Here is a 21334-nt window from a genome sequence, read left to right as displayed (position 1 = left end):
AGGTGCACCTGCAGGACTCAGGGCCCTGCCCCTCCTGACACCACCTTCGCCGTGGGGGCATTCATGCGAGAGGTGAACGGGGGACAGGCGTGGTCCCTTTCGTCCCTCACTGTGGTGCCTAAGGGGCGCTCCTGAGGACAGTCTATGGCGGAGGACTCTGAAGGCTGCAGATGTTTCTGGTTTTGTTGTTGTTTTTAATTATTTTGGCCCTGCTGGATCTTCATGGCCCCATGTGGGTTTCTCTAGTGCAGTAGTCGGGGCCACCCTCCAGCTGCGGTGTGCGGGCTCCCCATTGCGCTGGCTTCTCTTGTGGGGCGCGGGCTTGGTTGCCCCGGGGCCTGTGGGGTCTTCCTGGAGCAGGGATCAAACCTTTGTCTCCTGCGTCGGCAGGTGGGTTCTCATCCACTGTACCACCACAGAAGTCGTGACTTTGTTTTAATTTTGTATTTATGGTTGGATAGGAATTACACTGACTTAGTTCAAAACCTAAAAGACACGAAAGGATCTGTAGTGAAAATTCTGCTTCCTGCCCCTCTCCCGGCCTTGAGTTCTCCTCCCGGAAAGCACCATGTTACTCATTGGTTTCTGTGGGGAGGGTGGGTGGGTTTGCTTCCAGAGAGAGCGAGTTTAGGAACACACCAGCCAGTTCCTCTACAGAGACAAAAAATAGTCAATTTTCATCACTTGTGATACTTAACATTCCATAAAGTCAAATTCTGATTTAGTAAGCTAAACCCTTGCTCCCAGGAGAAATAAGAGTCTTGTTTCTGTACACCTTCAGTCCCTGCATGTTTGTCTGCTGGTCAAGATAAACATCGTTTTACATGTGTTTTGTTTGAAGACACCTTGCTTAATACACTCCATTGATTCATTAGCATTAACTCAAGGCCAGCAGCTGTAACTCACAGCTGAACAAAGCTCATCTGACACATGTATTTTCTCCAAAGGCATATCTCAGCCTTCCTGCCCTTAGGAGCCCCAGACAGCTCTGCAGCTCTATATTAGGGTGGGGTGGGCCCCTTGTAAACAGAATCACCAACGAAAGGCCCCAAGCTGTGGACAACGTGGCACATTTACGATGAGAACTGAGCACCACCTCACTTCACTTCAGCCAGGAGCTTGTACATCAGGCAGCGCACGCATTCGCTGCTCTGCACGTCTGTGAATGACTGTGAAGGTGCCGTAAGCATGGGTGTCTGGGTCATGAGTAAACGTTAGCAAGCAGATTTGCAGGTGTGTCCTGTGTGAATCATGAGGACCAACTGTTTATGTATTTCCTTCTCACTTATTTTTAATTACTGTAGCAAACCATGCAAATTCAAACTGATCAGCAAGTTGTATTTTTCCCTTAAAAATACGTCTGAAAGCCATGACATTGTGAGAGCTTTTTACAGCTTCTAGCTTCATGCAGAAGCACCCTGTTTAAGCAGGGTCCCTGACTGGTATTTAGGTGTCCAGCCTTCTGCTCTTTTAAACAGCTCTGCTGGGAGCAAACTGTGGCAAGCTCGTCTGCAGGTACAGCTGGAGAACGGGTTCTTAGGAGTGTGGTGCTGGTAGGAGGGCCTGTGCATTGCCAGTCCAGGTTGCTGTGTCCAGACTGCCCTGGCGCAGAGGTGGTTCTGGTTTACACTCCCATCATGGAGGCCGGGGGGGCCCATCTCCTTGTCTCCTGGCCAGCCTAGGGCGTCCTCAGACTTGGTGTGTGTAAACTGCCCGCTTCCTGTGCCTCACGGGAGGCAAGTTCAGAGCTTTTATAAGAATACTTAGTGCTTTGCGATTTGGGGGCTTACTTTAGATTGTCTTTTTGAGTCCCCTCATCCTGGCTCCTGAGCCTCTCCAGCCGTGGGCAGGGGAGGGGCTGAGATCAAAATGCCAACATCTGTTGGATCATGGAGAAAACAAGGGACTTGCAGAAAAACATCTAATTCTGCTTCATTGACTATACTAAAGCCTTTGTGTGGATCACAACGAACTGTGGAAAATTCTTAAAGAGAAGGAAATACCAGACCACCTTAGCTGTCTCCTGAGAAACCTGTATGCAAGTCAAGAAGCAACAGTTAGAACTAGATGTGGAACAACTGACTGGTTCAAAATTGGGAAAGGAGTATGACAAGGCTGTGTACTGTCACCCTGTTTATTTAACTTATATGCAGAGTACATCAGGCGAAATGCTAGTCTGGATGAATCACAGGCTGGAATCAAGACTGCCAGGAGAAATCAACAACCTCAGATATGCAGATGACACCACCCTAATGGCAGAAAGTGAAGAGGAGCTAAAGAGCCTCTTGGTGAGGGTGAAAAAGGAGAGTAAAAAAGCTGGCTTGAAACTCAGCATTCAAAAAACTAAGATCATGGCATCTAGTCCCATCACTTCATGGCAAATAGAAGGGGAAAAAGTGGAAACAGTGACAGATTTTATTTTCTTAGGCTCCAAAATCACTGTAGATGGTGACTGTAGCCATAAATTCAAAGACACTTGCTCCTTGGAAGAAAAGCTATGACAAACCTAGACAGCATATCAAAAAGCAAAGATATTGCTTTGCCAACAAAGGTCCGTATAGTCAAAGCTACGGTTTTTCCAGTAGTCACATACCAGTGTGAGAGTTGGACCATCAAGAAGACTAAACGCCAAGGAATTGATGCTTTTGAAGTGTGGTGTTGGAGAAGACTCTTGAGAGTCCCTTGGACAGCAAAGAGATCAAACTAGTCAATCCTAAAGGAAATCAGCCCTGAATATTCATTGGAAAGACTGATGCTGAAGCTCCAATACTTCGGCTACCTGATGCAAAGAGTCGACTCATTGGAAAAGACCCTGATGCTAGGAAAAATTGAGGGCAAATGAAGGGGACAACAGAGGATGAAATGGTTAGATAGCATCACTGACTCAAAGGATAGTAATTTGAGCAAACTCCAGGAGATAGTGAAGGATGGAGGAGCCTGGTATGCTGCAGTCCATGAGGTCACAGAGTGTCAGCCATGACTTAGCAGCTGAGCAACAAGCCCTGAGCTGCGGCTGACTCAGGCCTCAGTGTGTTGGCGGGGGAGGGGGAGCTAGGCAGGGAGCTGACTCAGCCTTGGTCCAGGCAGCACAGCAGACGGATAGGGGTGAATGAGTGCCAGCAGCCAGCAGCCCGGGGCTGGGGAGAGCTTGGTGACGAGTCCCTGTGTGGTGGTTGTGGTGGTGTTACCAACAGCCATGACCGCTGTTGTGCCTTGGGCAGAGGACACGGTTTTTTCCATGTGTTGTCTCGTTAACTTCCCATCAACCCTGTGAGGCATTGCATCCATCTTATAGAGGAGGAAGCAGCCTCAGCAGTTAAGTGACTTGTCCAGGGTCACCGGCTGGGAAGTGATGAAGTCAGCATTCAGAGGAAGTGCTGCCTCGCTCTGGCTCCAAGTCGGCCTCCACAGCTTGTGTCTTCTGGACCCCCAGAACCCCTGAAGTAGGCCACGCTCTCCCTCACCAGCTGAGGGCGAGTGGCCTTCTGCCGGCTACAGGGCCAGGGACTTGAGCCAGGTCTGGAAGCCAGTCCCCAGCCGCCTCTGGCCTTGGAGACAGCCAGCCTGCTCCTCCGCTGTTGGCCCCTGTGTCCCCAGATCGCAGGGACTCTGGAGGGATTCCTTCCAGCGTCAGCCCGTCCTTCGCAGCAGCAGCTCCGCCGCTTGTTTCCAGAAGTGCCAGCCTTTGGACGGGCCCAGAAGCTGCTACCAGCCCCGCCACCGCCCTTCTGCCGCAGGCCCATCCCTGGCACCATCTGGGGAGCCTCTGGTTGTCTTCCTGTGCCAGGGCTGACAAAATGGGATGGGGCTAAGGAAGGGCTGCGTGCGGAGAACTGTTCTTTCAGAGGTGTGCTTTTAGTCAGCAAGTTTTGTGTTTTTTTCTGGCAAATTTCTCTCAAGTGCCTGTTTTTTGCCAGGCTCTGGAGTGAGCAGTAGCCAGGGATGCAGCAGGGACAGACTCGAACCCCGCCCTCAGGGGCTTCTCCGCAGGGCGGCCAGGTGGCTGCAAAGCGTTTCCAGCACTGTGGGTTGGCACCAGTGAGCGGGGCTGGAGCTGCAGAAGTGGGGAGGGGGTGCGGGAGGCATGCTCAGGAGCAGACAGGGCGGGCGGGAGCTGGGGCTGCTGGGGGCCGGGCGGGGCTCCACCTTTGGAGGAAGGCTCCGTGGGCCCAGTTGCCCCCGTCTGCTCGGCATCCCTGGCACTCGGTCCCCTTGTTGGTGGGTCGTCTCTGGTAAGCACACCAGGCACATGTGTTGCCCCCATGAGCTGAGTTCCTGAAGGCCGTGGACCTGGATTCCTGATGGGTTTCTGGGGCCCTAGCACTGGGCAGCAGTCCCCAGGCGGCCTGGGGCTCCGCACAGCTCTGCGGCCAGCTCCTCCTGACCATTCGGGCCAAGGTCCAGACTACTCAGCACGGCCACCCTGCTGCTGGCTTGGCCTGTTTGCGTGGCCAGCCCAGGAGAGCCGCTCTCAGTCTTTGAACACCCCTTCAGTCTCTGAGGTCCTCCTCTGGTTCCCTGCAGTCCCCACCCGGAGCTCACCCTCCACCCTTGCCTCCTCTCCGTCCTCCTCAGGTGCAGCTGCAGCTACTGACGGCTATTGTGAAGCTCTTTCTGAAGAAGCCGACAGAGACCCAGGAGCTGGTGCAGCAGGTTCTCAGCTTGGCCACGCAGGTGGGTGCGGCCTCCCTTGGTCCACCCAGGGAGCCGATTGGGAGTCCCGCCCCTAATCCCCAGCTCAGGGAGCTCAGTCAGACAGATAGGGTGGGTGGGGGTGGGGGCGATGCTGAGCCAGCCTGTAAATCAAGAGGAGAGGGAAGTCCCGCAGTTGGCAGGGAGCGGAGACAGGGGCAGGCTGGCCTGAGGGGAAACCAGGGGGCTGGGCTGTGTCTGCTCTACGCCTAAAGGAGCAGGCTCCCACCAGCACTCAAGCAGTCAAGTTAGCAACCCTGTGACCCCCCAGTTGTGGGCTTCTCCTCCCCATCACCCACGTGCGTGGTGTTTCACGCCCTTCTTGTCATCTCCCAGGACTCAGACAACCCGGACCTGCGGGACCGTGGCTACATCTACTGGCGCCTGCTCTCCACGGACCCCGTGGCTGCCAAGGAGGTGGTGCTGGCTGAGAAGCCGCTCATCTCTGAGGAGACAGACCTCATCGAGCCCACGCTGCTGGACGAGCTCATCTGCTATATCGGCACACTGGCCTCCGTCTACCACAAGCCGCCCAGCGCCTTTGTGGAGGGGGGCCGGGGTGTTGTGCACAAGAGCCTGCCACCCCGCACCGCCTCGTGAGTCTGGGGGCCAGTCACCGGCCCACCTCCCTGGTTCAGTAGCACAGTACTCACACCTGAGTCAGAGCAGAATTACGATTCTAGCGACCCTAGTGAATGCTCACTGCACACCAGGTGTGGACAAGGTGACCACAGCTCTGAGAGACGTCCTCCCTGAAGAGACAGGGACCAGAGGCAGAGAGCGCTTGAGAGCCTGGTGAAGAGCGCAGGCAGCAGAGCTGGGCTCAACCCGATTCTGCCCGCCTCCAGAGCCCTGTTCCGCTCAGGTCCTCCCCTGCAGCTCCCACAGCTTTCTGGCCTGGGTGTCCTGTCCTCCAGGATTTTAAAGTGGACTGAGCTGGGGGAATACAGACGGCCCTCCCTCCCCTCAGCCCAGAACAAGATGGATCAGGCGTGGGAAGGGAAGGAAGTGGGGTGTAGACAGGCTCCCGGGACAGTGAGGTGGCCCCATGCCTCTGTGGGGGGCAGATCCTGGAGACGGGGTCTGGCCTCCCCAAGACGGCACTGCTCCCCGCCCTGCTGAGCCTTTCCCCACATCCCGGCAGGAGCGAGAGCACAGAGAGCCCAGAGACAGCCCCCGCTGGAGCGCCCCCCGGAGAGCAGCTGGACACCATCCCCACGCAGGGCGACCTGCTGGGCGACCTCCTCAACCTGGACCTCGGGCCTCCAGTCAGCGGCCCGCCCCTGGCCACCTCCGCGGTGCAGATGGGCGCCGTGGACCTGCTTGGAGGAGGCCTCGACAGCCTGGTATGTCCTAGGCCCCTGGACGAGGTTGAGGGTGGTCTTCAGGGAGGGATCAGGGTCTGCCAGATGCCATCCAAGGATCAAGTAGCTCCGTATTGGTGAGAAGCTGAGGCATAAAGCGGTCAGGTGGCCGTCCTGCCTAGCACACATAGCTATTAAGTGGCAGACACGGGATTTAGCCGCTTGCCAGGCTGCTGAACCCCAAGAGTCCTGGGGGCTCTTCTCCCTTGCCCTCTGAGTCTGGCCCTGTGGGCACCTTGGCCCTGTAAGGCGGGGGGAGCCACCCCTGCACCCATTCCCCCACACGTGGCACTGACTGGGGTGGCCACCCGGCAGGCCTGAGAGAGGCCCACGAGAGGGTGGGACAGCCCCACCCTATGAAGGCGGTGGCAAGAAGGCCTGCTGTCTCCTTGGGATTCTTCAGGCAGCCAGAGAGCCAGGTGGAGATGGCACCTGGGCCCTTATCACTTGGCCATGCCCAGCTCAGGTCCCCAAGGCCACAGCACAGGGAATGGTCAGAAGGACGAGGGTGGTCGAGTGGGGCCGGGGGTGCAGGGGGGCTGCCCATCATAGAGACCTGGGCCCCTCTTAGGCCGCTGCAGTCTCGCACAGGCCCCGTAGGGTTGGGTGGGACAGCCGTGACTAACCTTCCACCTCTTTCCTCCCTGTCTTGTCTCTCTGTGTCTTCTTCCTGGCTTTCCCTCTGCATGTGGCTGCCTGTTCTCTTCACCCTGCCTGCTTCTGCTGGGAGATGGGGGATGAGCCTGAAGGGGTACGGTTCAACCCTGTGCCACCAAGCCTTCATCCTGTTGCTCCTCGATCACCTGCCCGGCGACCCGGGGTGGGGGGTGGCAGGGCTGTCGGCCCACCCTCACCACCCTCCAGTGAAATTATCTTGCCATCTGGAGGCCCCCGCAAGCCCTCTCTGACCCCCTGGGATGTGCTCCAGTCTCTGAGCACGGCCCCCTCATAGCACTGTGTTAGGCACCCCTTTTATCCATGGGCTGTCAGTTTGTGAGCGTGCCCAGCTCTTCCCCTCGGGGCTTGTAGGGCACGGGAGGGCTCGGCCTCTCCTCTCCACCCACCTCACTCTGTCTTGTTTCTGCAACTTAGAGGTGACCTGAAGGCAGCCCTGCAGGACGCCCTCTTGCCCTCCCCCGTCTTCTAAAGGGCTGGGTGGCCGTACTTGCCCTGGCGTGCCTGCCTCTGACCCCTTTCCCCTCCCTCTAGATCGGGGCCCCCAGCTTCGTGGCACCCCCAGCAGCAGCAGTACCAGCCAACCTAGGAGCGCCCATGGGCAGTGGCCTGAGTGACCTCTTTGATCTGACCAGTGGCGTGGGCACCTTGTCGGGATCTTATGTGGCTCCCAAAGCAGTAAGTGCCGTGGCCCCGTGGGAGGTGGGAGGTGGACGTGTGGGCTCCTTCAGTGGCCAGCTGGGTGGGGTTGGCTCAGGCCAGCAGGGTTGCCTTGAGCAGCAGGAGCACGGGGAAGGGGCGCTGGGTCTGGTCTGGAGGCCTCAGGAAGCCTTCCCAGAGGGGGTGTTGCTGGAGCTCAGTCCTCCGGATCAAGTCAGAATCGGCAAGGCGACAATGGGGAGCTGAGGGGGCGTGCTTGCCTTCCAGAGAATGGCAGAAGCCCCGTGCAGCGACTGGTCAGTGGTTCTCAGTGTGGCTCAACCCAGGGCCCCAGACTGATGACAGGCGCTTCATAGCGCCCCTCCTTTTCTAATGAATGAGATCTATCTACTCATAAAATTTCTGAAATGTTAAGATGCTGTCATCACATACGGAGACTTAAAAGGAGAACAGAACGCTTCATTTCAGCATGGTGAAGGCTTGGGCACACCCGCCTCACCAGATCTCATGGCGTTGCCAGGGGTTGGCAGCAGTGCAGAGTCATTGTGGCACCATAGCTCGGGTGCCATGAGTGATGGGCCAGAGGCGCCTTTCGTTTCTGATACAGCGACTGACTCCCAGTAAAGTTCCAGATGAAACAAAGAACAGGTTTCCGTTGATTTCACCATCCTTAAGTTCCTGGGAATTTTAAGGCATGCTGAAACCCTGCAGAAAATACTCAAGGTCTGCAGGACAGTGGCTCCTGGTGAAGCCTGCCATCTCCACATTGCCTCCCTGACCCCAATCAGCCTGGAGGTGCCCCAGATACCCCTGTGCCACCCAGGTCCCACCCTACTCCAGACACTGGCTGGACTAGTGCTGAGGAGGCAGGGAGCTGGCAAGGTCACGGCCCCAGCTCTGAGGCTTTGCTCTCCATCCTGGCACAGTGGGTTTTAAGCAGAAACGAAGCCTAAAGAGCGATCACTTTGGCCACCGTGTGGAGGCCAAACTTAAGGACTAGAGCGGAAGCCAGGAGCCCGTGAGGAGCTGTCGACTGCTGATGGCGGCCGGACAGGAGGGCTTTGTAGGGGTGGAGACAAGCTGGGCTGGAAGGAGGCCTGGGAGGATGTGGGGGCGGCGGGGAGAAGGGTTCTGGCTGGCAGTGGTGAGGGCTGGCGAGGGAAGGAGAGCTGAGGACAGCGTGGTGTGGGCTGGGCCCTTGGCCTCAAGGAAGCTGCCAGAGGGGACGGACGTGGCCTGAGCCTCACAGCTCTCAGCCAGTGCCCCTCTCTCTTCCAAGGTCCCCTCCCCAGAGCAGGATCCTGCAGGGCTTCTGGGGCCCAAGGACATGTCCCTTATGATGAGGGGGAGCTGCCAGCCAGCACCTGCGCTGCCCCAGCCTCCCTGGGTGTGCCTGCCAAACTACAGTGGCGGTGGCCAGTAGTAGGGGTGGGAGGATCTGGGCCTGGGGGCCCCCACTAGGCAGCAAGTCTAGCACCAGCGGCCTCCCACTTCTGTGGAGGGGTGCACGAACGTGGCACAGCCCCCAGCCCGCAGAGTCCTCCCAGCAGCCATGTGGCGCTGGCATGCCCGTGTTCTAGTTGAGAAATCTGAGTGCTTTAAGGTCCTATAGCTGATGAGTGACAAGAGTCTGGAAGTGAATATAGGGCTGTGGCACCAAATCCCCTGCCCACGATCCTTAGGTGATCCTCAAGTGTTTGAGAACCTCAGCGCCATGGTTGTCAGAATCAGCTTGCTTTCTGCATGTGGATTCGTTTTAACATGTATTAGCGCTGTTTTGTTTTAGTGGAGGACCAGGTGACTGTATCAGCTGGAGGGAGAGGTGAAGGGATCGCCAGGATAGGAGTAATCAGGGCAGGCTGCCTGGAGGAGGAGTCCTTTTCCACACGGGCAGGACTTTCCCCTGCCACCTTAGTCACAGGGATGTGGGTGTGCTCTCCATCCAGAAGTAGTGACTGTGTAGGCTGCCTTTTTCTCACAGCACTGTGACCACCTCAAATCGTTTGTCGTGCCTGCAGTCCCAGCCCCTCCTGGTCAAGGAGGGTGAGGCTGTCATATGTACAAGAACTTGAAGTTCCTCAAATATTGCAGTCAGCAGGAGCTGGCAGTTCTGGACTCCATGAGCCTACAGCGACCAGGAGACACAATGCCCCACCCCTGACAGTGAGGGCGGCGATGGTGCCAGTTCTGAAGAGCCTGGGAAGGAAGCCTGGTGGAGGGTGAGGCAGGGCAGCCACCCTGGGGTCCTGAGTGCTCTCTGTGCTCCCAGTCGCAGCTCACAACTAAAACCCCGAGATTCTGCCCACAGATTTGTCTGGTGGGGCAAAGGATGAGCAGGTTAGCAAGTAGGATGGGATTGGGGAGGAGAGTGCTGTCTAAGCAGAGGAGACTGTGTGTGTGTGTGGACTGTGTGTGTGTGTGGACTCTGTGTGTGTGTGTGGACTCTGTGTGTGTGTGGACTCTGTGTGTGTGTGTGGACTGTGTGTGTGTGAACTCTGTGTGTGTGTGGACTGTGTGTGAGTGTGAGGCCCGAGGAGCCATGCACACTGACCCAGGGAGGGCACCTCGCTGGGGAGGCCGTGGGCAGTGGAGGCATTGCACCACTGAGGGGGTTTTGGGGTGCTGTGACGAGATCTGCCTTCCTAAAGATGGCTCTGGCTGCTTTGGAAACTGGGGCTAGAAGACTTGGGCAGACATGTATACACCTATGGCTGATTCATGTTGATGTTGGACAGAAAACAAAATTCTGTAAAGCAATTAACCTTCAATTTAAAAAATAAATTAATTAAAAAAAGAAAAAAGACTTGGGCAGCTACCCGGGTGGCTGCCATCTTACCTGGGGGCTCTGATGGTGGCTTACCCCCCGGGTGGTGCCTGTGGATAGGGGAGAGTGGAGGACATGGTGTCGGGGGAGGAGGTGACCTTGACGGGACCTGGGCTGGGTGACCGTGGCCATGTTCACTGACAGGGCCCCTGGTGAGGCTGGCCTCGGGCGGGGCTGAGCCGGCCTGGTAGGAATGGCAGCCAGAGAGGTGTCTGTACATCCGTAGGATAGCATCCGTGTCCCTCCCGGGCAGGGCTTTGATCCATGCATTCACTCAGCAAATGTTCCCTGAATACCAATCTCACACCAAGCTCCGAGCCAAGGATGCAAGACAGAAAAGCAGAGCCTTCACCCTCAAAGTGCTGTCCGGGCGCAGAGGAGACAGTTTATCTGCAAGAACGTCATTGCCGCAGAGCCCAGACAAGGACCCTGGGGAACGGTTTCCCGGAGGAGCTGGCTCTGGAGCTGAGCGTTGGAGGACAAGGGCAGCCAAGCAGTCAGGAAAGGCCTGCCAGGCGAGAGGTCCTCCTGGGTCCTGTCGCTGCTCAGGCCTGTTGGTGCAGTTAGAGGCCAGCCCTGCCGTCTGCGAGGAGATCAGGCTGTGACCGCCTGGGGTCCTCTGGCTCTGGCCAGGCCCCAGGCACCCGTGGGCTCTCAGTCTCCTGGGCTTATCTGGAGGCTGGTGGGGCCTGCCGGTCTCTCCACCTTCCTCTGAGTGTTCTTGCTTTGACCTCTGGAGACTTGGGTCAGGTTTTGGGCACACCGAGGCCTCCCTGTCCCGTGCTGCTCCAGCAGGTGGCCACCCCGAGGCGGGGCCCCCGGGCAGGCTGTGCAGGGTCCTTCCTCTCATCCTGAGGCTCACACGGTCATCTCTTGGCAGTCCAGGCAGGTGTGGTCCATCTGAGAGGCCCCTTCAGGTGTGAGAGAAGGGAGCAGGGGAAGGACCCTCAGGTGGGCTGTGGCGTGGGGGCTGTGGCAGCCCCCTCCCCATCGTCTTCCCTGCAGGTCTGGCTGCCGGCCATGAAGGCCAAAGGGTTGGAGATCTCAGGCACCTTCACCCGCCAGGCAGGCTCCATCTCCATGGACCTGCAGCTGACCAACAAGGCCCTGCAGGTCATGACCGACTTCGCAATCCAGTTCAACCGCAACAGGTGAGCCCCCGAGGCCGGCCTGCCGATGGCCCGTGCTGGGGCCTGCGGGCCCGGCCCCGCTTTCTGCTGGAGGAGGGTCTTCCTCACAACTGCAGCTCTGGCCAGCTCTTTCTGATGCAGTGATTTTCCTCACCGTGACCTCTCTTTGTGGGCACCAAAGTCTGAGGTCAGTGGTGGGGAGCTGGGAGGGTAAGGCACCTCCCTTTAGTATGACCTTTTCCCAGCACCCAGGGGGGTGTTTCCCTGACAAAATCTCCGGACCTGAGCAGCTCCCCTCTCAGGGCGTGTCTCGAAGAAGGTGGACAGGGAGCGAGCGGTGCCTCTGGGAGTGGTGTCCGCTCCCAGCGCCTCACCCCCAGGGTCCCCTGCTCTGGGGGTCGGTCAGGAAGGCCTCCTTGGACCCAGCCAGCTAGGCCAGGGCTCTCTGGGAAATGCAGGCAGCCTCTCCTGATGATCCTTCTTCCTGAGTGGCTCTGGTGATGAGCAAACTGAGCCTCTAAGAAGTTGACTGAAGGGGTTGCTCCTCAAGGAGAGCCTGTGCGCCAGTGTGTTCTGGCCGCCTGTCCGACGAGGGAGGTGGGCCCTCTGCTCCTCTGCCTCATGGAGCCCTGCAGGCCCCCAGGAGTGCTCCTGGTCATTGCTCACAGTGAACTTACGGTGTGTGGACAACTCCCTGGGCACCAGGGCTTGTGTCGAGAACTTTAGGAGTCTTTGTCTCTCTTGAGCCCCTTCACAGCCCGGTGAGGTTGATGCCATTAAGTCCCGTTTAGTAGAAAAGGAAGTGGCGGGAGAATGGCGTTGAAACATGTATACAATCATGTAAGAAACGAATCGCCAGCCTATGTTCGATACAGGATGCTTGGGGCTGGTGCATGGGGATAATCCAGAGAGATGATATGGGGTGGGAGGTGGGAGGGGGATTCAGGATTGGGAGCTTGTGTACACCCGTGGTGGATTCATGTCAATGTATGGCAAAACCAATACAGTATTGTAAAGTAAAATAAAGTAAAAATTAAAAAAAGAGGAAAAAAAGAAAAGAAAAGGAAGTGGCAACCCACTCCAGTATTCTTGCCTGGAGAATCCCATGGACAGAGGAGCCTGGCAGGCTATAGTCCATGGGGTCACAAGAGTCGGACAGGACTTAGTGATTAAACCACCAAAGTAGGTAATGATACCTGAGCTCAGAGAGGGTGAATGCCTCACCCAACGTCACAGTCAGCAGAGGTCAGGCTCCCAGGAGAGCCGGGAGTGCTGAGGCACCATGATGGCATTGGCGTCCCCACGTCATCCCCTGCTGCGTCCCGGGTGGATCTGAGACCACCATGGGCAGAGCACAGGCTGAGGTCAGGCAGCTCAAGCTCTGGGCTTCAGCAGTGCCACGCACCCAGGCCTGGGCCCGCCTCTCCCTGAGTCCCTGTGTCCTGGAAGACGGGAGGGTGTGTGCCTGTCGCTGTGTTTACAAGGCCAGGACTTCAGATGCCTCGCCTGGGCACGGGGAGTACTCAGTCCGTGCTCCCAGTCGGTACCGTGGTGACTTACCTTCCCAGAGCCCGTGGCCGGCATCTCTCACGTTCTTGGTGCCCTCTGATTTGCCCACATGCCACTTTACCAAGAGGCAGGGCTTTCCCGAAGCTCTGTGGCCGTTGTGTGATCCAGCCAGTTCTAGCCCAGACAGTAAACCCAGTGTCTCCCCTGGGATGGTCACGTCCCTCCTGGGAGGTTGGGGTTGGTTACTGAGATGTGGGCAGTCACAGCTTTCAGGTTAGAAGAAGCTTTTAGGCCCCTGGTATGACATGGGGCTCCTGGAGGGCAGGGCAGGACGCACTGACCTGGGCCTGCCTGGTGCCTCACCCAGAGGAGAAAGGGGAGCAGAGATAGGTTTTGGCTAGCCCCGGTTCTCTTCCCGTCCGCGGGGCCACTGAAGGCTGGAGTGGGGTCAGGAGCTTGTCCTTCCAGTCTGGGTCTGGCCTGGGGTGAGGCCGGCTCGCTGGAGAGCCTTCTCCCCGGCTGCTGCCAGGCCCCGGGTCCCCAGGAGCCTGCCTGCCCTGTATCAGCGCCTGCTCCCCACCATCCCCGTGGGGGCTTCTCTCTCCCCAGCTTTGGCCTGGCCCCCGCCGCCCCACTCCAGGTCCACGCGCCGCTCAGCCCCACCCAGACCGTGGAGATCTCCCTGCCTCTCAGCACGGCGGGCTCTGTCATGAAGACAGAGCCGCTGAACAGCCTGCAGGTGCGTCCCGGGGAGGACCAGGCACCCCAGTCCTTGCCCACGTGTCCCGGGAGGACTGGGGAAGCCCTCGGGGCCTGGCTGGCTCTGTCACAGGGCTGTGTCTGTGGAGTCTTGTTCTTAGGCACAGAAGGGTGGGGATGGAAGACCGGGGGCCAGCTAGGGGATGGACATAGCTTCTGGGGAAGCGGGAACCTGCTTAGCTGTGCTCACAGGCGCAGAGGCTTCCTGGGGCCTCAGTGGGCATCAGGCAAAAGGGACGACCTGGGGCCCCCCTTGTTTCCAGGTGGCCGTAAAGAACAACATAGACGTCTTCTACTTCAGCACCTTGTACCCGCTTCACATCCTCTTTGTGGAGGACGGGAAGATGGGTGAGTCCTGAGGGCGCCCTGGGGTCCCTGGAACGGATGCGTGGAGCCCGTGTCATTGGCTCCCCTGGAGAGCCTGGAGAGAGGGTCACACTTTCCCAGGGCCCGAGGGTCTTGCCTGGCCAGCTCTGCTCTCAGCCTGACCTGCCGCCTCTAGACAGTTATCCCACAGGCCCCCGGAGGCAGGGGCCCTAGGTCATGCATCACACCTGATGCCCACCCCTGGGCCCCAGCAGGAACCTTCGGGAAGGCACGTCCCGTGCCCAGAGGGCGTAGGCCCCCCTCAGCTGTCACCACAGGAGCCCGTGACGTCACTGGGACCGACGAACGGGCTGCTCGGTGCCAGGGCCGGAGGCCGGCTGTGGGCAGGAGCGGGGAGGGCACAAAGGCCCAGAGGCGGGAGCAGCGCAGGCGGCCCCCACGGAACACAGGCTCGGGGTTTGCCGAGGGAAGCAGGAGGGGCTCTGGCGGAGCCGCCCTGGTCTCGGGTGCAGGGCCTAACCGCCCGCTTCCCGACGGGGGTGCTGGGTGGGGTCCCGCCTGTGCCCCTGCAGACCGGCAGGTGTTCCTGGCCACGTGGAAGGACATTCCCAACGAGAACGAGGCCCAGTTCCAGATCAGAGACTGCCCCCTCAACGCAGGTAGGGCTCCCGAGCCCTGTGCCTGTCCATGCTGCCCTGTGCCCTGCCCCCAGCCCTGAGCGCCAGACCCTCCATCTCTGACTTTGTGACCCCCAGAGGCCGTGAGCAGCCGGCTGCAGAGCAGCAGCATCTTCACTGTGGCCAGGAGGAACGTGGAGGGCCAGGACATGCTCTACCAGTCTCTCAAGCTGACCAACGGCATCTGGGTGCTGGCCGAGCTGCGCATCCAGCCTGGCAACCCCAGCTTCACGGTGAGGCGCCCGCTCCCACCTAGAGCCCTGGGGCCTCTGCCTTCCTGCCCGCATGCCGCCCAGGCTGGGCTCGGCCCTGGCGGGGTGGGGTGGGGCACCCAGTCAGGCTGAGCCTGGTGTGAAGAAGCACCAGGACTCTGATCGTAGAAAGCGTCAGCTCAGTCCCATCAAGTGTCCCAGATAAGGCGCCAAGTCAGGTCTCCGAACAGTGAAGTGGACTAGAATCGGGCCCTGTGAGGCCCACCTGGTACTGGGAAGGGGCTCCGCTGGACTCAGGGAGCCCTGGCCCCTGGGCTCCCCACTCCCCGAGAAAAGACAAGGCTTCCCAGAGGCTGCGCCGCTGTCCCGGCCCCCGAGAGCCCAGGCTTGGCTTCTCCCCGCACCCGAGCGGGCAGGCATGACCGCCCGACGCTGCTCTCCGGCCCCTCGGCGGCATGGGCACCGCGGCTGGTGGTGGTAATTTCTGTCTCCCTGTGTCTGGTCGCTGCATGTCCACCTCCCTGCCGGTGCCGGCGGTGCAGGACCTGGAGGTTAGCGGACTGCTTTTCTCTTCCTCTTCCCCCATCCTCCCAGGCACGCCTGGCACAACCCACCTCCTGGCCTGGCCTCGCCCCCCTGCTCCCCAAAGCCAGGCAGACGCATGCAGGCTGCAGGCCAGGGGACAGACCGCCCCTGCTGCCACACCCTGTGCTCTCCAGCCTGGCACCACACTCCCCACAGGCCTTGTGCGCAGAGCCCTCGGAGGAGACTGGGGCCCCTCCGAGCAGCAGCGTTGGCAGGAGGGGCGGGCGAGCCTGTCTCTGCTCCTGGGCTTGCCAGCTCTCCTCGCGGGTAGAGCTGAGCCAGATTTGACACAACTGCTTCCTGTGCAAGAAACTAGAAAGATACCCCCCCCAGGGCCCCCACAGCTTCCCTCCTGGTCCCCAGAACGTCCTCAGGGACCCCCACTCTCCACGGGCTCTGACTCACGCTGCAGCGGCTCTGGGGGCCGGGACAGCAGGTCTGTGGGCTGCAGTCTGTTTGATCCCCGCCCGGCTGGCTGCGGGGCCGCCCCCTCGCTGGCACCGCACAGCTGCTCCAGCCGCTGCTGCCGCCCCCCCAGGTCCCACGTGCGCCCCACCCTCTGCCATCTGCTCTCCGCCCCCGGCCTGGAGAGGAGCCCCGGGAATAAGGGGTCCCTGCCTCCCACCCTTGTCCCCCTACAGCTGTCCCTGAAGTGCCGAGCTCCGGAGGTGTCCCAGCACGTGTACCAGGCCTACGAGACCATCCTGAAGAACTGAGGCCGTCCAGCACCCACCCCAGCTTCCTCAGAGCCCCCTGCGAGGTGGCAGCACCTCCCTCGCGAGGGGCCAGCGAGGCTCCTGGCACCCCCCAGCTTCCCAGGCCTTGGGGTGCTCCTGTGCCCAGGACTCTCCTGTTTCCATCGTGCTGACGTTCGGGGTCAGGTGAGGAGGGCACCAGAGGAGCCAGAGTGGCAGCAGGGCTGCACGGAGCGGCCAGGGCTCCTCTCCGGCTCTTCCTGGCACCGGAGGGCGAGCCCGCAGTGCCTCCTTAGGCTCCCAGCCCGGGGTCCCTCTGCCCCGTCTCCCTTGGCTGGTGGCGAGGCCCTGCCAACTGCCCCCTCCTGGGACAGGCCCTGGCAGGCATCCTGGTGTGCGTGGAGAGTCCCCTCGGTGCCAGGAGAGCTGCTCTGTCAGGGCCGGGGCTCCCGGGGCTTGCCCGCCCCCCCCAGGCGCTGAGCCGCTCAGGGAAGACCAGGCAGTAGCTCCCAAGCCCCTTGCTGCTCCAGCCCCCCGGCAGATGTCCATCCCGCCCCCTGCCTGCGAGGACAGTCACTGCCTGTGATACATTCCTGGTGTGCCCGGGGCTTCTGGAGTGAACGGGGCTGAGGGGTGGGGTGCCTGGGCGAGCGGGGTGCTTCCTCTCTGGGGTTCTTAGCTGCCCCCTCCTGGCCTCCCAAGGTCAGTGTGTCTCACGGAGCATTAGGTTTTCCTGTTACTGCTGTTTAATAATAAAGATTCTGCTTTTGGCAATCATGGACACTTCTTTCCCCTCCACCAAGTGTCAGAATTAAAAACTGCCTCCAAGTGGTCAAGGTTGGTTTTCTTGAGCCCTGCAGTAAGGATGCCTAGTATATATAAATAGAAATTATATATTGTATGTTTACTCTTATTTTCAGAAACAGAAAGTGAATAAAAATGATGACATCAAGTGTGTCCCCGGCCAGTGTGTCAGGGCCCGAGGCTGTTCTGGGCAGGGTCCTGGGTCTCCTGGATCAAGGGTCCAGGGCTCAAGCTGTCAGCACCCCCCAGGCCCTGTGGACAGCACCTTCCCTGTCCCTCTCCTGTCCTTGGACACTGCTTGCTGGTCTCCCAGCACCTCTGCCACCCTTGGCCCCAGCTCCACCCCAGCCCACACCATCTTGCCTTTAGATGCTCGAAGGCTGAGTCTGTGTTGGTTTTCCTTGGCTCCCAGGGTCGGCAGGAAGGCCCAGCACCAGGCCTGTCCAGGCCGGCTGCAGCGGCTGCCCCAGCCACCCCCAGGGATACCCCATATGTCCCCTGTCCTGGCAGTGGCCGGCTACCGAGGGTGTTGGGAGGGACCTGGGGTAGGACTCCCTGGGCAGAGCCCCCAGTGGGTTCTCAGTGCTGTGTGGCTGCAGGGCCTTCGGCTCTCAGCAGCTCCCTGCCCACGCCAGACACACTGCTGTCCCAGCTGCTGGGGCATCAGCAGGGGTGCCTGGCCCTCCACTGCCCCACCTCTGACCCCTGGGGTGTCACCATCATGCCCGGGGACCCCAGAGTCTAGAACCAGCCACAACCCTTGACCGGACAACCCCAGTTCTCTCACCCTACCCAAAAGTCCCCGGCTCAATAGGCGCCACAAGCACCCCGTCATGCCCTGTCACCCACCACCCCTGACCCACTGAGGCCCAGCTCCCACCAAGCTTGGGAGCACATCGCTGTTCCCGAGGCAGGCAAAGATGAGGCCCAGGACCCAGCCCGAGGTGAGAAGTGCTGCTGAGACCTGGCTGGCCTGGCCAGACAGAGGCCCGTGGACCGTCACGGACACCTGAGGCTTGTGTGCTCGGGCCTCGGGCGGTTATGGGAGGAAACTCCCCGTGATCTCGGCCCCCTCCTCCTTCCCTGTCCTTCCCTCACCCCAGTGATACCCCTCACATGCACCCCTGGTCTGCACGTGCTAAGGCCTCCGTATTCCCAGGTCTCGATGTTCCTTGGGGCTGAGGGAGAAGGGAATGTGGCATCTTGCAGAAGACTCTCCAGGGCGCTGAGCCTTCATGACCAGCTGGGGAATTCAGCACAGCAACCAGTTATTCAGGAGGGTCTAGCAAGCACCCCGGGGGCTGACAGGTTCTCTGAGTGCCTGACACCCTGTGCAGGCATGCGACGTGACCTCATGTACTTTTTTTTTTTTTTTAATCTTCACAAGTGTTTTGTTTCATAGAGAGTGATTCTGGACCAAGGTAAGTTCAGTCACACAGAGGATAAAGTTCTCCCTTCCACACTTCCTCTGTTCTTTTCCTCCCTAGAGGCAAAGTTCATTGCCACATTTTGGTCTTCCAGGAATAATTCTGTGCCTTTATAAAGCAAATCCTGGGAGGTATTGACTAAGTAAATAGCACACCCTGGACACTACCAGCACTTGGCTCTATTTACCTGTCAGTACAAACACAGCCACCTTGGAATTCCTTGTGCAGAGGAGGGCTGTTCTCTGGCTGTTTCCATCTTCTGCGAGGCCAAGCAAAGGTGCAGTGAATATCTTCCTACAGACATCCTTGCCCCTAGACCCAAGTGCAGCTGTTGGATCTAGCCCCAGAACGGCTGGACCAGAGGGTATAAACATTTCACATCTTAAATTTTAGTTCTTGTTTTGAAAAGGTAATGTATTCACATGGTTCAAAATCCAAAAGGCAGACAGATACGAGTGATACAGTATATATATCAGATATAGTCCTCCTCCTCATACCCCTCCCTGAAAGGACTAGTGTTACCCTCCAGAGAGACTCAGTGACACATAATACAATTTTCCCCCTTTTTATATGTGAAGGGTAGTGTGGAGTACGCACATCCGACCTGTACCGTACTTGTATCTTGCAGACTTCTCCATTGTTAGTTCCATTGTAGAGAGCAGCCTTGTGCCTTTTTATAGCAGCTGTGTGGTTTTGCATTGAACGGAGGCACCGTGATGAACCAGTCCTTGCTGTGAAGTCATCTGAGTTGTGTCTTTGGTGGTGGTAGCGCAAGTGATAACTGCAAAGAACATTCACTTTCATGTCGGTAAATTCCTCAGACAGAAATTGCTGGGTTGAAAGTAGGTGTGTTCATCATTTTGTTAGCTATTGCTAAAAGCGCTCTAGTTCACACCCCCACCAACCAGGAAGGAGCCGCCGGTCCCCCACGCCCTCACACGCTGGGCATACGGCGGTGTGTTCAGGTGTCAGGTGAGAAACGGCGTCTTACTGTCTCAAACAGGCCTCCATGCCTGTGTTTTTGAGCCTTAGCACGTCCTTTTCTGTGAGCTGGTCCGTCTCCTTTGCCCTTTTTGGTCCGGTTATTGGTGCGTCTCCTCCAGGTCTGCCCTTGCCCCTCCCCGTTCTGCTTCTGGTCTTGCTGCTGTCTTGACTTCTCCATGCTGGAATTGCTTTGGGGCGTCATCCTCCTTGCGTCTTTTTTCCCGGTCCCTGTCTCGTCTTGGCTTTTGCATTCTGAGCCTGTTCCTTCTGGGCTTTATGTGAGGAATGAGGTAGGGATCCAACTTTCTCTTTTCCCAGATGGTTACCTAGTTTTTTCCACACCATTTCCTGAATAATTTGTCTTTTCCACACAGATCTGAAATGCCATTTCTGTCATGCACTAAATTTCCACATGTGTATGAATGCTTTTCTGGGCCCTGTTCCGTACCAGAGAATTTGTCTGTATGTTGGCCATTGTGGGTGTCTGTGTTTGTTTTGGGGTTTTTTGGGCCATGTTGTATGGCTTGTGGGATCTTCCCTGACCAGGGACTGAACCCAAGTCATGGCAATGAAAGCCCAGAATCCTAGCCACTTGGCCACCAAGGAACTCTTGCCATTGTATTTTTTTAAATATATTGTTTCTTTATATTTTTATAATTTATAGCACCCTCTTATTCACCCTTTGGGGCCCATTTGATCTTTAGAACGAATATTTTAAAAATTTTAATGATGTATTATTTTTATTTGGATCATATCAACTGTTTATATTAACTTATGGAGAACTGACATCTATAATGATGTCAATAATAATATTAATCCTTATATTCAAATGTAGGAGTAGATGCCTTTCCATGGGTTCATACTTTCTTTTCATCTCCATAACATTTTAAGTTTTCTTCGTTTAAATGTTCTTGCGTGGGGAGTTCCATGGTGGTCCAGTGGTTGGGGCTCAGCACTTTCACTGGCAGAGCCCAGGTCTGATCCCTGGCTGGGGAACTAAGATCCTGCAAACCACACAGCATGCAAAAAAAAAAAAGTTCTTGCATGTACATTATCCTTGCATAGATTCATGAGTACTTTCTATTTTTTGGTTCCTTTTGTGAATGGGATCTTTTCCATATGTATGTTTATGATGTAAATATATATTTGTTAATATATAGAACAAAAGAATATCTGTAGTGTAAATTACAGATTATGTAACATATATCTAAAAACTGAACCCAGCCTTTATTCAGGTTTCTCTAGTTCTCCTACTCATGTCCTTGCTCTGTCCCTGGGCCCCACATTCCACGTGGTCGTCGCAGTCTCCGTGGGTCTGCGAGAGCTCCTCAGACTTTTCTGTCATGACTTTAACCGTCCGAGGAGTGCTGGTCACCTATTTCATCGACTGTCCCTCAACTTGGGTTTGTCTGACGTTTTCCCCACGGTTAGCCTGGGGTCCTAGGCTTTCCAGACAAAGAGCAGGGAGGTGCCCTTCTGATCACATCATGTCAGGGGTGCTCGCTGTCATCACGGCTTAGCGCCACACGTCACCCTGCGTCACTTGGCCGAGGCAGTGTTTACAGCCATCTCCTCCACGAAGCTGCTTCCTCCCCTTTCCACACTCTGTTGGGAAGCGAGTCAGGAAGGCAGCCTACACTGCATGGGGGCAGGGGACAGCTACAGAAAATACTTGGAATTCTTCTGTAGGAAAATGTGGTTCTTCTCCTGGATTTATGTATTCACTCAATCATTTATACCAGTTTGGATTCATGGATATTTATTTCATAATTTGGGTTTAATCCAAAAGTGCATTATTTATTTTCTCACTTAAATTTTTTAAGCTGTGGCCATTGGGAGCTCTTTCAAGTAGGCTCTGTGTCCCTTTGACGCCCCTATCCCTCGGTTTCTTTCTTTCTTTGTTTTTTTTAGCTTGTGGGATCTTAGTCCCCTGACCAGGGATCAAACCCATGTCCCCTGCAGTGGACGCTCAGAGTCTAACTGCTGGACTGCCAGGGAGTTCCACCCTTC

General features: G+C 57.4%; 1 protein-coding gene and 1 non-coding gene across 10 annotated transcripts in view; both read left to right on the top strand.

Annotated features, from left to right (window-relative positions):
* The window catches only part of AP1B1 (adaptor related protein complex 1 subunit beta 1), a 51987-nt gene extending 35104 nt beyond the window's left edge, over positions 1-16883 (top strand). For 2 of the 9 annotated variants that reach the window (XM_069557210.1, XM_069557211.1), the window contains 11 exons: positions 4576-4674; positions 5029-5288; positions 5837-6038; positions 6787-6807; positions 7266-7409; positions 11221-11366; positions 13464-13593; positions 13877-13961; positions 14513-14599; positions 14696-14850; positions 16056-16883. In XM_069557210.1, coding sequence (XP_069413311.1) covers positions 4576-4674; positions 5029-5288; positions 5837-6038; positions 6787-6807; positions 7266-7409; positions 11221-11366; positions 13464-13593; positions 13877-13961; positions 14513-14599; positions 14696-14850; positions 16056-16130 — 1404 coding nt within the window. In that variant the 3' untranslated portion in view covers positions 16131-16883. Of the gene's footprint in view, positions 1-4575; positions 4675-5028; positions 5289-5836; positions 6039-6786; positions 6808-7265; positions 7410-9482; positions 10287-11220; positions 11367-13463; positions 13594-13876; positions 13962-14512; positions 14600-14695; positions 14856-16055 lie in introns of those variants that run through there. The other 7 variants (XM_069557212.1, XM_069557213.1, XM_069557214.1 and 4 more) reach the window with 4 other exon arrangements.
* On the top strand, positions 11797-11893 carry LOC138422981 (small nucleolar RNA SNORD125). The gene has a single exon (XR_011250093.1). It is a non-coding gene; the product is annotated as a small nucleolar RNA SNORD125 (small nucleolar RNA).
* Positions 16884-21334: the final 4451 nt, after the last annotated feature.

The sequence above is a fragment of the Ovis canadensis genome, chromosome 17 (assembly GCF_042477335.2).
Source record: "Ovis canadensis isolate MfBH-ARS-UI-01 breed Bighorn chromosome 17, ARS-UI_OviCan_v2, whole genome shotgun sequence".
In the NCBI taxonomy this organism is placed as follows: domain Eukaryota; kingdom Metazoa; phylum Chordata; class Mammalia; order Artiodactyla; family Bovidae; genus Ovis; species Ovis canadensis.
The sequence above is the reverse complement of the archived record's forward strand: the minus strand, read 5'-3'. Positions and strand labels throughout refer to the sequence as shown.